This window comes from Camelina sativa, chromosome 20 (genome assembly GCF_030686135.1).
Source record: "Camelina sativa cultivar CO46 ecotype springtype chromosome 20, ASM3068613v1".
Classification (NCBI taxonomy): Eukaryota; Viridiplantae; Streptophyta; class Magnoliopsida; order Brassicales; family Brassicaceae; genus Camelina; species Camelina sativa.
Genome location: NC_141899.1, coordinates 8,114,587 through 8,128,027, shown reverse-complemented (window position 1 = coordinate 8,128,027; position 13,441 = coordinate 8,114,587). Strand labels below are relative to the sequence as shown.

General features: G+C 39.2%; 2 protein-coding genes across 2 annotated transcripts; one reads left to right on the top strand and one right to left on the bottom strand.

The window, feature by feature from the left end:
* Positions 1–7,078: 7,078 nt before the first annotated feature.
* On the bottom strand, positions 7,079–10,357 carry LOC147918594 (uncharacterized). Its single transcript, XM_087503597.1, has 5 exons — positions 10,346–10,357; positions 9,373–10,251; positions 7,560–9,326; positions 7,245–7,448; positions 7,079–7,135 (listed from the first exon to the last, which is right to left on the bottom strand). Exons 1-5 carry the CDS (start codon positions 10,355–10,357, stop codon positions 7,079–7,081), a joined length of 2,919 nt encoding a protein of 972 aa, XP_087359723.1.
* A 725-nt stretch (positions 10,358–11,082) lies between these two features.
* Positions 11,083–13,419, top strand: LOC147918593 (uncharacterized). Its single transcript, XM_087503457.1, has 8 exons — positions 11,083–11,488; positions 11,643–11,699; positions 11,794–11,869; positions 12,284–12,363; positions 12,472–12,521; positions 12,619–12,703; positions 12,814–12,912; positions 13,013–13,419. The coding sequence occupies exons 1-8, from the start codon at positions 11,240–11,242 to the stop codon at positions 13,232–13,234; spliced, it is 918 nt and encodes a 305-aa protein (XP_087359583.1). The 5' UTR covers positions 11,083–11,239; the 3' UTR covers positions 13,235–13,419.
* The last annotated feature ends 22 nt before the right edge of the window (positions 13,420–13,441 follow it).

Here is a 13,441-nt window from a genome sequence, read left to right as displayed (position 1 = left end):
CAGATGGCCAACAATTTAGAAATAACTTGTCGAGGAGATCAAAAACAAATAAACACAGAATCCACTTAAAAAATTAGCGAAAAATTAAGGGATTGTCAACATTTCCAGACCACAACAACATCTCATAACAGTCCACATCCACCAACCTTAACGTAAAACATCAGAATCTGTGTCTGTCACCTACAAGTGGAAATGATGAGAACTTCCTTGCAAATGATTCTTAGGAGTCTTCGCTCCACCACAACGAGGACATCTAGGACGACCCACTTTACACTTTGTCTTCGGTGGTGCTAATTTATGATCCACCATTACTGAAGCTACATCAATTGATCCGCCATCCACATATGAGAGAGACCAGTTTTGAGCACTATAACAACCTCGGACAAAATGTACGAAAGCAAGTCCCTTGTTATTATTCGCCCACATTGCATACGGATTACCGTTTTCCAGATATTTGGAAAAGAAGAAATAGTATTTCGAGTGTAAATTTGACCACCACACGAGATCTTCGGACTTGTCGAGTCGCACGGTTGCAAGACATTCCTTGCAGTATACAGCATTCAAACCTTGTTTACCAGTAATTAACAAGTTCTTCAACGCGTCCACACCATCTTCAGCCCAAAAAATAGCAACTTTGGCAAGCAGCTCGGGTGGCATGTGAAACTCGTTTTTGGAAGCAACCTGAACAGATTTAATGTGGCGTATATCAATGTTAATTAGTAAGATGAATGTTATTCCCCAAGAAATAAAACGGAACTTACTATAACAGATTCCTCATAACGCTGTGTATTTGCCATGACCAACAACAAATAATTTTGCTTCCACAATGTTCGTTTCGCCTACGGAGGTTCATAAGCTTTAAACAAAGTCAGAACTTTAGGTAGGTCTGATTTTAAAGATGTCCACATGGATACGAACTTTGTTCTCGTAACTTTTCAAACTATGTGTGGTTAAAACCATGTGGATAGAGCGTTCCGAGTACTGGCGTCTTCCGCTGGATAAATCCTTTCCGTACACCATTTTTAAAAAATTTGTCAGAGCTTTAAACGTGTTATCAGTATTCCCTCTCTCTCCTTACTGTCTGCTCTGTTACACATTAAATGCTCCTTCAAAAGCACTGTCGTGATGTAACATTTTTTCGCCTACAACCGTAGGCTCACTGTTCTCTTCCGTAGACTACTCCATCTGTTGGCTCAGCTTTTAAAGATGTCCACACCAACAGCAATAATTTCCCCACAACTATTACTCTTGTAACAAATAATCGATAAGAACTTTTATGACCACAATATACTGTCCACGTGGATTTCTATACTTAGCTCATTTTTTAATATTAAGGTTGTTTCTTCCTAATCAGGCAGAATTGAACATTAGGTACTATCCACTAAGATGCTTAGGAATCAAGTTCCCACTGGATACGTCCACGTGGTTAGTGTTTTGCAGATACTATTTAGGGCTACATGTTCCCTTAGTGTTTTCGTTTACTGATTCTATATAACCAGAGTATCTCTCTGTTATGAGATAGCTGAAAATGATTCCGACGTACAAAATCGTCTGTGAAAACTGCTCTCAGGGAAAATGCGGACATGGCCGAATTTTACCTAAAAGGCATTTCCCTCGTCCGCATAGTGCACTGACACCGGTGACTGAACGCCAACCAGCGGAAGAACCAACCACCCAACCTCTTGTTCGCCTGAATCCTGAGGTTTGTTTCATTCTTTTTACAGTATGAATCCAGATAGATTTTTAAGCACTGGTAAATTTAATATTTATACTTGTCGCTATTACAGATCCCAACACGTAAAGATCTTCACGTCCCAGCACCAATTCTGGCGAAAATTGTCAGCTTCGTAGCTCAGGATGGCATCAAACATTTGAGGAACTGGCTTGTCGCAGGGCGTGCAGGTAGAGTAGCAGTTCACTCGTTGACTACACTTTCATCGGTTAGGTTGGATCGCCATTCCAAATTTGTTAAGTGGTCAAGACCGGATTCTGTGTACTATGATTTTTTTGGGTGGTGTTTATACGCTAAAAATCCTTACGCTTTGTATGTGAAAAGTTTATTCTTAGCTTTTCAATGTTGTGATCTAAAAGAGGCCGTCTCTTTGGTGAGTACCATTAAACATGTGTACCTAGTTGCTTAGTTGTTGTGGATTATGTTGAAGAGCTGCGAAGGGACGTTGGATTCGGATTGTTACTGGACCTACAAAAAAAAGTATCGTTTTGGTGATGTTGATAGGATGGCTGACTCTCTAATGTACCACATCTGCAGCATGCGGCCAAAGCGATGGGGGACTTATTCTGATACTTGGCTCTTTGAAGATGTGCCAAGCTGCGGTAATAACCACGCAGCGTTCGGGGAATTCAATGGGGAAAGGTGTATCGACTGTATCTTCTACTATCTATCAAGAGATATAATGCTTCTGTCTTAGATATAATGTTTGTATGTTGCTTTTAAATCCGCTCAAACTCCTATCCTATAAGATCTGCTTAAGATTTGCTACTCTAATATGAATTCTACTTTTAGCATTTGAATTTAATTCAGTCGACAATCTAATGATGTCCACTTTAACTCGACTTAAACAAGAGTATCTAAACACATATCCACAGAAAACCTATCCACAACCTACTGCAGGTTATCTGTGCCTCTACCTACATTTCCTAAAAAGACAAGGTTTCGATCCATGGGGTAATTGTAGGCGGTATAAGGAAATATCGAAACAATGCACTGAATATCGATGTCCATGTACACAAAATAACTACCACGTGGATAGCAATAACCGAATAACAACCACGTGGATAGCAACAACGCGTACACTTAAAAAACTGATTAATCTATCCAAAAAATAGTAATCCACAGACTATGTGTAAGTTATCTTCTTTATTTATGTTCAATTGTCCTTCCAATCACATTCAAATGTGTACACACCTGAAAAACAAAAATCTAACACTTACTAAAACATAGAAAAGTATGCGTTTGATCACGTCTATTCGTAAGTTTGCAAACAAATTTCTAGATTTATCATCAATAAACTGAGTTTAGTTAAACTAGCCACAGAAATTCACCCAGATTACAATAACTTAGGATAAATACACAATATCTTTAGATAGGTAAAAGTAGATACACTCCATGCATCTCTCCCCGTTCGCTTCTTTAAGAGCTTTGTGTTCCCACAAACACTTTGGGAAATCTTCAAAATACCATGTCTTCTCGTATGTGCTTTTTCTTTGAGGCCCGATAAAGTAGATGTGGTACATCAAAGAGTCCGCGAGTTTCCCTGCCTCAGTAAATCCATACTTCTTCTTAAACTTCCAGTACACATCCATATTTAGAATGCCAGCGCAGCTGCTCAACATTATCCACAATAGTTCTGCCACTGGGTACAGACTCTTTACCGTACCGACCAATTCAATTGCCTCATTCAATTGAAGACATTGAAACGCTAAGAACAAACTTCTCACATACAAAGCATACGGATTCTTCTGGTTTAGACACCTTACAAAGAAACCATAGAAGACATGCGAAGGCCTTGACCAGGTCACAAACAATGGATCTCGGTTCAACTTTACCGACGAAAGCGTCTCTGGGGAAAAAACAGCTACTATTCCCTCGCGACCAGCAAGTATCCAGTTTTTCAGCCCCATCGGGCCATCTTCAGATACCAAACTCACGATTTTGGCAAGTATAGGGGCTGGGATGTGTAGATCTCTTCGCGGAGGTAACTACAAAAAAATCCAAAGAAAAGGGGCTCACATAACATATTGATTCGGAGATCTGAAACAGTATATGTAAGAAAACAAACCTGTAACTTTAGTTGCTCAATAGCAGCGCTGATTGACTCCTCTTCATTTTTTCGGTCACATATCCTTGTCAAAGAACCGACAGGGCCGGGGTAATGTATGCGGCTAATCAAACGTTTAGCAGCCTCGTCGGCGGTGTTGTATGTTGGATCCATGTTCTCCTTTTCTTTGTGCTCTGTTCCCGAGACCTTACGTGCTCCTTATAAAGCTGATTCTCCTCATTTAAATGAATCCACATGGATAATGTTTACTTATACTACTTCCTACTAAAAAAGCGTCGCTGATGTACATTGGGGGGACATTACATTTTACAATTTTTATGTTACTACGTTTTTAGACATAATTATCCACCTTATATTAACCACATGGATATATTTTCCATGGTCCCCTATATACTTGCCTCATCATCTAAATCCACATCAAACCATCCATGTGTTTGATACATTCATTATATTTACCTGTATCTAATAAATACGTGGATAGTAATTAACAAAGGAACTACACTATATTATCTAAATTTATTGAAGACCTACTAGTAAACTGCCTAAACAGACCACATGGGGTTGACAGGTGACCACGTGGTTAAAGGCTATGTGGATACAATCAACAAGCCATAAGTAACCCTAAAAATTACTCTACCTCTATATAAAGTTTTCCAACCTGTTTACGCCCCCTACCACGACTCAAGAAGCAAAACATTTACTTCTGCTGATGGCCAATCTTGAGCGTCATGAGGTTTATCTTAACGTAAGTTTCGTTTCACTTCATTTCATCCTTATTTATCCACTAACAATCAGAAGCACTTATTTAGATAAACAAAACTCCTAGGTCGAATCCAATTCAGACTTTCACATGCCCTACGACTTACTAGCCAAAGTAGCTTCAATTTTGGGTCAAGATGGTGTGGAGGCCTTGAAGAACTTGCTACTCTCTGGAAAACAAGGTTTGGAAGCTGTTTATTCCAAGGAATGTCTCTCTACGGTCCGCCTAGACAAGTCGAAAGATCTTTTGTGGTGGTCAATGCGACACTCAAAATACTACTGCTTCTTTTCTAAATGTTTACAAACAGCCAATCCATACGTAATGTGGGCGACTAATAACAAGGGACTTGCTTACGGAGATCTGCAGAGGAAGTTTAGAGATAAACGTCGTAGGTGCCCCCGTTGTGCACGACCAAACACTTGCACGCATCAATTCACAAATGAACCAGCATGTCTTCATCCTTTCCACCTCTAAGCGTCCAAATTTGCAACTTCCCTAATCTGACAACTGTCGTTACTTTCAAATAATTCTCTTCTATCATTATTGATCTTAAAATATCGAATTGTAGACCCAAATAGGGGGCACCTTCGCTTTCTCGATAACTAACAAATACATAAACGTTTCAATATCCACATGGACTATACTTTATTGTTATCCACATTTTAATATCCACATGGATAGAATTCGACTAGTTATTTTTAAAATGTTGACCTTATGATGAGTGAAGTTTTAGGGTCAATGGGGGTGAATTGTACGTGTCCATACGGATATGTATATAACTGTATCCAAATATATATATCCACATGGATGGTGTTTGGTATGTCTACCAATTATGGTGTCTGCTAAAGAGGGAATGTATAATTTCCGTTAAACTTGTGGACAGATATCCAAAAATAATTTGCATCTGTTGTGGATAGACCTAATTAACATATATACGTGTCCACATGGATATGTATCTTATAGTATCCAAACCGTAAACTTCACAATGACTTAAAGGATTGAGAATATAGATAAATTAAAAACGTAGAACAAGGTTAGAAATAGTGCGGATGTTGTGAGAAAGAACGTTGTTTACAGCGTACGAAAATAACATAAAATAAATATAATAAATCTTCAATTAAGCTTCAACTTTCGACCAATCGATTGGAGGAGGAACCCGACATCCTGCGTAATCGGCGTCCGCCACTTCTCGCAACTCCTCAAGAGTCTGCAACTCTCCCACCAAATCTTCAATTTCCAGAGACATGATTTCATTAAGTTGATGGATTTTTGCATCGATGGTTTCCACTTGATGAAGGAGGGCTGCTTTCTCTTCCTTTTTCTGGTAATGATCCTCCATCATCTGAATTATTGCCATGTAGTGATCCCTAGTCTCCGTCTCGGTCACCTTTCGTGTCTTAGTTAGCGCGGCTCGCATGGCCTCCAGAACCTCCCCTTCCCATTCGAAATCATCATTCCTTTTGGGGCGTTTACTCGAACTAGCTCCTGCCGTTGGCTCCTCTGCGAGGCGTTTAAGACGTTCACTTGAACCCTCTCCGGCCATTGTTGCACTCTTGAAATTATATTGTTGATTGAAGGAAACACAAAAGTTTCGTTCGACAATGAGAGGAGTTTTATAGGGGTCATGATCGAAAAGGCACTTAACGAGAATGAGACGATTGAATGCATATAGACAGATTCAATCGATACAATGAATTTTCGGGGATCGAAACGACACAACGTTTTCTCATTTATTGTGTTCTAAACGACGACCACGTTTCACTTGCTATTGGTTGGGTTATGGATACAAATCTAAAATAATCTAAATTTTTGGTTCGGATAACCCTTACAGTATGTATCTTAACATAAACCTGAACGACAGCTTACAGTAAATGACACCAACTATCATGTACACCCAACTATAATGTAAATGACTGTATCCACATTAATAATATCCATATGGATACATTAACATCACTATTTCGATCTATATAATATGCACCTGCGGCTATCTACATGGATATAATATGTGACCTGATAGACTAAGACAAGCATCCACGTTTAAAAATCCACATGAATTATGATCTGTTACTCTCCATAATATAATACATGTGGATACGAAAGCATAGATACTAAAATTAATACGACGAATGATCTTTGTCAAGGAAGTAAACTCAACGTAGGAAGTAGTTAATACTAAAGTTTCTGCCCTTCAAGGAAGTAAACTCTACAAACAACCGTTGTTATTGTCACATGATAGACTAATACAATCATCCACGTTTAACTATCCACATGAATTATGTTCTTTAACTCTCCACATTTGTAATATCCACATGGATTACAACATGTTTGTGTTTCTACATAATATAATTCATGTGGAAACTAGAGCGTGGATACTAAAGTTAATGCGACGTATGATCTTTGTCAAGGAAGTAACTCAACGACGTATGATCTTTTTAATTGTAATCCACATAGTTAGTATCCAAGTGGACAGACTATTTTACTTTCAATTTCCCAACAAACCATACCAAGGTGGTTACTAACCTTTCTTCTCGATTACAATCCAATAGAGTACCCCAAAAAAATCCGTTAATGACTACCCAAAATAAAACCATATCCATTAAAACAAGATGGAATGGATACCTAATGTATTTTCTAAGATAGCAATCAAAGCAACAGTGTTCCAAATTACATCCACAAAAAACAGCAAATCTGGACACTTCCAATTGACTACTATCTGCTCCTAATCCGGTTAGCTTCACCCCAAGAATAACCCAAAAAACAGTGCTCTCCACACTACCGACAAACTGTCTACCTTCATCCTCATGGCAACGGGTTCGAACAACTTGTTCGATTGTGTCCCGTCTCTTTGCACAACGATTCACTTTTGTTTTCCCAAGTCCATTACTCTGCAAACAACATAACATATCCAGAAAAACCTGGCACGTTACACAAATGTTTATGTGGATACCAACACTACATATTTAAAAAAGGATTTATCACATATTAAGCCCACTTACACGAAATTCACCAATAGAAGGAATCCTACTCTCTTTTGGACGCCCAGCGGGACATCGCGCCTTAGGAGGGTATAAAACACGGTTCTTTATTTCAACAGGAACTTCAGCATCACAAATTTCAGGATTAATTATCCCTTCGTAAGTCCTTCTCCATGTTTCTGTCTTGTAACAGTCACCCACCAAAGTCCCATAAGGGATCCCTTGCGTATCAGCTGCTATCAATGCATGCCCGCATGGTATTTTCAGCCTATCGTACTGCTTACAAGAACACTGCTTCATATCAAGCAATACATGATGCTTACCATTCAATAAACCAACCACTTCATAACTCCAACTAGATAGACTGCCTACTTTGCTACCACGAACACCATCCACGTTCTTCTGCATCTGTTTATCTACCTCCGGCGTAGTCAACCCTCTATGCTTTTCAGCTTTCTTGCGCCTCGCACTAAACCACCTACTTAACATCGCACGAATGTACTTAAGTAGTTCAATAATATGACAGGATCTACCCTTGCCTAACACATTGTTTAAAGACTTTGCAATGTTGGATGTCATCAAATTGTAACGGTTCCCTTGGAAATAAGCCCTACTCCAATGAGCTGCTCCAATTTTATCCAGGAAAGCAGCACATTTGACGTTTTTAGCTTTAATTTGTCTATAGATGTCTTGGTAACCAGTTACCTTATAGGCAAACGCTGCATTCGTCACAAGTTTTGCTAGTCCTTTACTATGAAACTTCGCATTAACATTCCGGGCTAGATGTACTATGCAAGCTCCATGATGTGACAAAGGAAACACCCTCTTCTTCGCTGTGTATATTAACGGGCACCTATCTGAAATTATGGTCAGGCTCTTACTATCAGCAACGATTCGTTCTAATTTCTCAAAAAACCAAGTCCATGAGTCTTCGTTCTCACTGTCCACAACAGCAAAAGCAAGCGGAAACACCAGGAAATTAGCATCTTGTCCACTCGCGGTCAAAAGAACTCCATTATACTTCCCATTCAAATGAGTCCCATCCACAACAATAACACGCCTAAGCTTCTTAAAACCTTCTATGGAAGCCCCAAAAGCCAAAAACATATACAAAAACCTTTCTCTACCATCTTCAACCACTTCAGTTTTAATATCGGTTATAGTACCAGGATTCGCTTCTTTTAAAACATGGAGATAACAGGGAAGATCCTCGTAAGACTCATCATCAGGACCAAATATTCCTTCCAAAGCCTTCCCCTTTGCCCTATGACATTTGCGGTAGGACGCATCGACCCTCAGTTCTTCTAATACCATCTGTTGGAGATCCAAAGGTGCCGGTCCCTTAGTAGGATCACTGAACTTTGATTTGTACACTGCTGCAATCACCTTCGAGGTCGCTTTCTTTAGGTAATTGGCCCTAGTCTCTATTGGGCATGTGTGTTCTAGATTAGCTTTCCTGATCACATAGTACCCGGATTCTTTCATTTCACAAGCTAGTACCCTCCAGTCACACCTATCTCCAGAACAACTAACTACAAACGACTCTTTCTTGGTCGTCGTCTGCGTGAAGTGAAACCTGTTCTTGATGGCGTATATAGCTAAAGCTATCTGGCAATCCTCTTTATTTGCAAACACCTTACCCTTATAGATACCTTTCCCATCATCCTCATAATCAAGATCCGGTATTTCAGAACTAACATAATCTGTGTCGTCAAACAGAGGAGGAATATCAAACTCCTCGTCATCTATATCTTCTAGCCTGCGACCATCCTGTGCAGTTGCAATTCCCTGACCACGTGGTTACATCAACATATTCGCCATCAACAACTCCGACCTGTTCCAGACCACCAGTTGTCCTCACTTTATTCTCCTCTTTTAAAGGAACAGCTCCGTTAACTAAGACAGTGTGATCAAAACAGGAGTTTGTGTTACACATAATCTCCACCACGTTCACCCGACCAAACTGATCGCCAATGAAATTCCCCCAAAACTCTTTATCATAGCTCCTTGGGCTCACAGCTACATCTGTTAAAACAGATTCTTCTTCTTCGTCTACATCTTTAAAACTATCTTCCAATCCGTCAATTTTCTCAACACAACCTAATTGTGTACATGTCATCCCACGACCAACCCCATCTTCTACACCCTTACTGCCCTTCATCTTTCCCTCTATTTCTGCCAACTCAGCCATATATTCTTCATCAACCTGGCTTGTTTCAAAAGCAAATGGCTTCGAACCGGCTGTTGAGGCTTCCCCTATAAACCCTTCTTCACTACCGCTGTTACTAAGCCCAAACGAACAACCCGAACTACGTCTCTTCCGACTTTCCTCTCTGCAATCGGAATCCTCAGCGTCGTTACCCATTCCTCTCTTCTTAACCTCCTCAAATGTTACAAATAAATTCAACCCACAGTTCTGAATAAGCATCTGAATATAATACTGAAGTCCTAAATTCATTGTCACAACCACCGGAGGCGTCCTCACCCCCGTCGTCAAATCCATAAACGTTGGTATGCAGTAACTCAGATTAGCCTTCTTCTCCACCAAACCGAATTCACCAACGACAGAAACTTCTAACTCTCCTAACGTTGTCGTCGAAGACAGTGGAACTACACGCGAGAGAAGTTTATTGTCAACTTTGAATCCCCAAACGCCGTCGTCAGAACAGCTCCAGCTACCGGATATTACCACACAGAAACTCGGATCTTCACCCTGCATTACAAATCAAAGAAAGATATCACACCCATCCACGAACATCAAACAAAGTTGCATTTATACGACCCTATCCACACAACATAAACCCTACCTGCGCAGCCATGTTTCGTTCACGGGGACACAAACCCTACATTCAACTTATGTCTCTTATCCACAAACAATCGACAAATCTAACAAGGTGAACACATCCAACGGTGGAGAACAAAGAGAGGTAAGTAAGGTAACTTTTAAGAAGAGAAAGAGAGGTAAGTTGTTTGTAAGGGCAAAATTGTAAAAGTAAAGTGGACACATAAGGGAAAAACTTGGGAAAGTATAGGGAGAGTGGAAAGTGGGTGTGGGTGACACAACTCACACCCAAAGTGGGTGTGGGTGTCATTTTCCCATAAAAAAATAGGAAAATATAAAAAATAAGTACACGTAGACAAAAAAAAAAACTAAACAAAAGGTTTACCTTATTTATAACACTGGTCACACTTTCTTTTAAATTTAAGCTTATAATTTAATAATAAAAAAATATTCAAACTAAACCAAAAACATTCATTGACATATGATAACAACAACGTTATGCACATAGATGAATAAATAAAATTTAAGGTTAGAATGATGGAAAACAACAAAATATAGCCAAACTAATATGAAAGAAAATGTACAAAAAATCAACAACATGTAGAATATAATAATAAATAGAAAACCATAACAAAAAGTTTAATTGTATATGGGCTTATAGCCAGTGGGCCTGAGTGATGGAAGAATCGTTTCTGATGTATTAAAAAATAACCGTGTTCTCATTCTGATGTATTTACAGAAACACCCCATTTGTTTCAACGTTTGTCACATTAAGTACAAAACTCTTGAAATTGTACTTATCACACAGCTTTCTCCTCTTCCTCAGGCAGAAGAGAACACTGAAAAGAAAAGAAGACATTTTTATGGTCGAATCCAACAAAATCGAATCCTGCTTTTATCCTCCAAACAACAAAAAAAAATGGCTACTCTATATCAAGCTTGCTCTTCGTCTTCAACTACACCATTGCTTTTGGCGAAAAGGGTGTTTTCTCTAGCTTCATCGCCGCATAGCTTCACGAACGGATACAAAATCCCTCGCCATTGTAGCAGCTTCAGAGCATTTAACTCTGCGTCTACCTCAGTTTGTATCAATTTAAAGGAACTGAGAAGCAATGAATTGGTGGACTTGGAGTATGCAGAGCTAAACCTCATGCATAAGATATCTGAAGTATGCTCCTTTCTTTTGCTTTATGTATTTGTTGTTCCAAGTTGAGAGCTTTTCATATTCATTAGACTCTAGACTTCTACTAAGGACCTGGTTTGTCACTATCTCTAATTAGTTGGTAGGATTTGTTTTTTTCTCTCTCTGTGTTTGTTTTCAGGAAGTGGGGCATAAAAGAATCAGACAGCATGTTAATCCTCTCAGTTCCTCTTTCTCTGTAAGTTGATGATTTTGCGAAGTTTGTGACAGCTTTTTAACCTTGATATGTGAGAAAGCATATATGATTTACAAATGGTCTTTCTTTCTGATAGAAACCAGCTCCAGTTCCTGTTTGGGATGAAGTATATAAGGATCCATCACTTCCTCTGATGGTGGATATTGGAAGTGGTAACTTGTGAGCTTACTTGTGTTTTCTCTCAACTCAACTCTGTTTGTAGTCTTCTTCCTAAAGTTGATTTATGCTTCTTCTAGTTATGCGCTAAAGACGAATACGTAGGAGGGAAATATTAGTTTACCACCAATCCTGTTCTTTTAATTGATGAGTTACATTACAGACTAGTTCTCTTGGAAGCTTTTGGTTGCATAATTGGCATCTTTCCGTGGAATCTGAATTCGTTTTTGGACAGTCAAATAGCTCTCCTTTATATTCCTCCTGGTCATACACCTCTTTCATACTTGAAAATGTGTTCTCAACTTTAGAAAACCCAAAAATTTCCTTCCGTTCTTGCCTCTGTGCCTTATAAATGGTTTTTTGGATTTGGATTCATCTACTAATCCTGTGGTTACTTCCTTATAATTTAGGTAGTGGCAGATTTCTCCTATGGCTAGCTAATAAGAATGCTGGATCGACAAATTACTTGGGGCTGGAGATACGTCAGAAAGTAGGCATCGAGCTCCTCTGACAGTTTCAAATTCACTTGACTATTCATCTGCTTTAGCTAGTTGTAGTTTCGGTTACATTGGCCTAAACAAGTTCAATTTCTTTGCAGCTGGTCAAACGCGCCAACTTTTGGGTGGATGAGCTCGGACTTTCAAACGTGTAAGTTATTGCATTCAAACCTAGAGGAAGATCTTTAGAATACTTCTCTGTGTAATACTAACTTTCTTTGATGGATTCTTTTGGAATGGGTTTTCAGACACTTCATATTTGCAAACGCCATGGTTTCCTTTGAACAGCTTATAACGAGTTATCCTGGACCGTTGGAGATTGTCTCAATCTTGGTAAGTGAGAAAGCATCTGAGTAAGAGAATGTTTCCAGGATCTGTGTTGATGTGATAATGATGATGATGATCCAACTTGTTTGTATTGGGGGCGTGTTAAAAAAATGCAGTGTCCAGATCCTCATTTCAAGAAACGTCATCAAAAGAGACGTGTTGTCCAAAAGCCTTTGGTAAACTCCATTCTTCAAAACCTAAAACCCGGCGGAAAGGTAAAAAGCTTTCTTTACCCTCCAATGCCTACCAACAACATTACTGGTTATTTAAGGTTTTATGCTTACTATTTTTTGTGTGTGTTTTGGCTGTCAACAGATCTTTGTGCAATCAGATGTGTTGGATGTGGCTCAAGACATGAGAGATCAGTTGGACGAGGAATCAAGTGTTCTTCAACACATGGACGACACAGTTGAGACAGAGGAGGATGGTTGGCTAATGGATAACCCGATGGGTATACGAACGGAACGAGAGATCCACGCAGAATTCGTAGGTGCAAGAATCTACAGAAGACTTTACCAGAAACGTCAGCTTACATGATTCAGTTTTTTTTTTTCCAAACAACCAAAGGTCTCTCCCTCAATTTTGGTCGGTTTGAGTTCTTAGTAATGCTAACCGAATCGTTTAAAACCAAACCGTACCAGGACTTTTTTTAGTTGATTAAAAACAAGACATGTGACTTGTATTAAATGATAAAAATCTCTAATGGATTAGGTGTGTGTTAATTTGACTGGAATCAGATCCTTA

Bases quoted from the DNA above. Each gene is read 5' to 3' on its own strand.
- LOC147918594 (XM_087503597.1), bottom strand. The intron at 7,449-7,559 runs GTAAGTGGGCTT...TGTTGTTTGCAG, and splicing joins CTTCTATTGGTGAATTTCGT to AGTAATGGACTTGGGAAAAC. The intron at 7,136-7,244 runs GTTTTTTGTGGA...TATTTTGGGTAG, and splicing joins TGGAAGTGTCCAGATTTGCT to TCATTAACGGATTTTTTTGG.
- LOC147918593 (XM_087503457.1), top strand. From the start codon at position 11,240: ATGGCTACTCTATATCAAGCTTGCTCTTCGTCTTCAACTACACCATTG. The intron at 12,522-12,618 runs GTAAGTTATTGC...ATGGGTTTTCAG, and splicing joins GAGCTCGGACTTTCAAACGT to ACACTTCATATTTGCAAACG. The intron at 12,704-12,813 runs GTAAGTGAGAAA...AAAAAAATGCAG, and splicing joins TGGAGATTGTCTCAATCTTG to TGTCCAGATCCTCATTTCAA.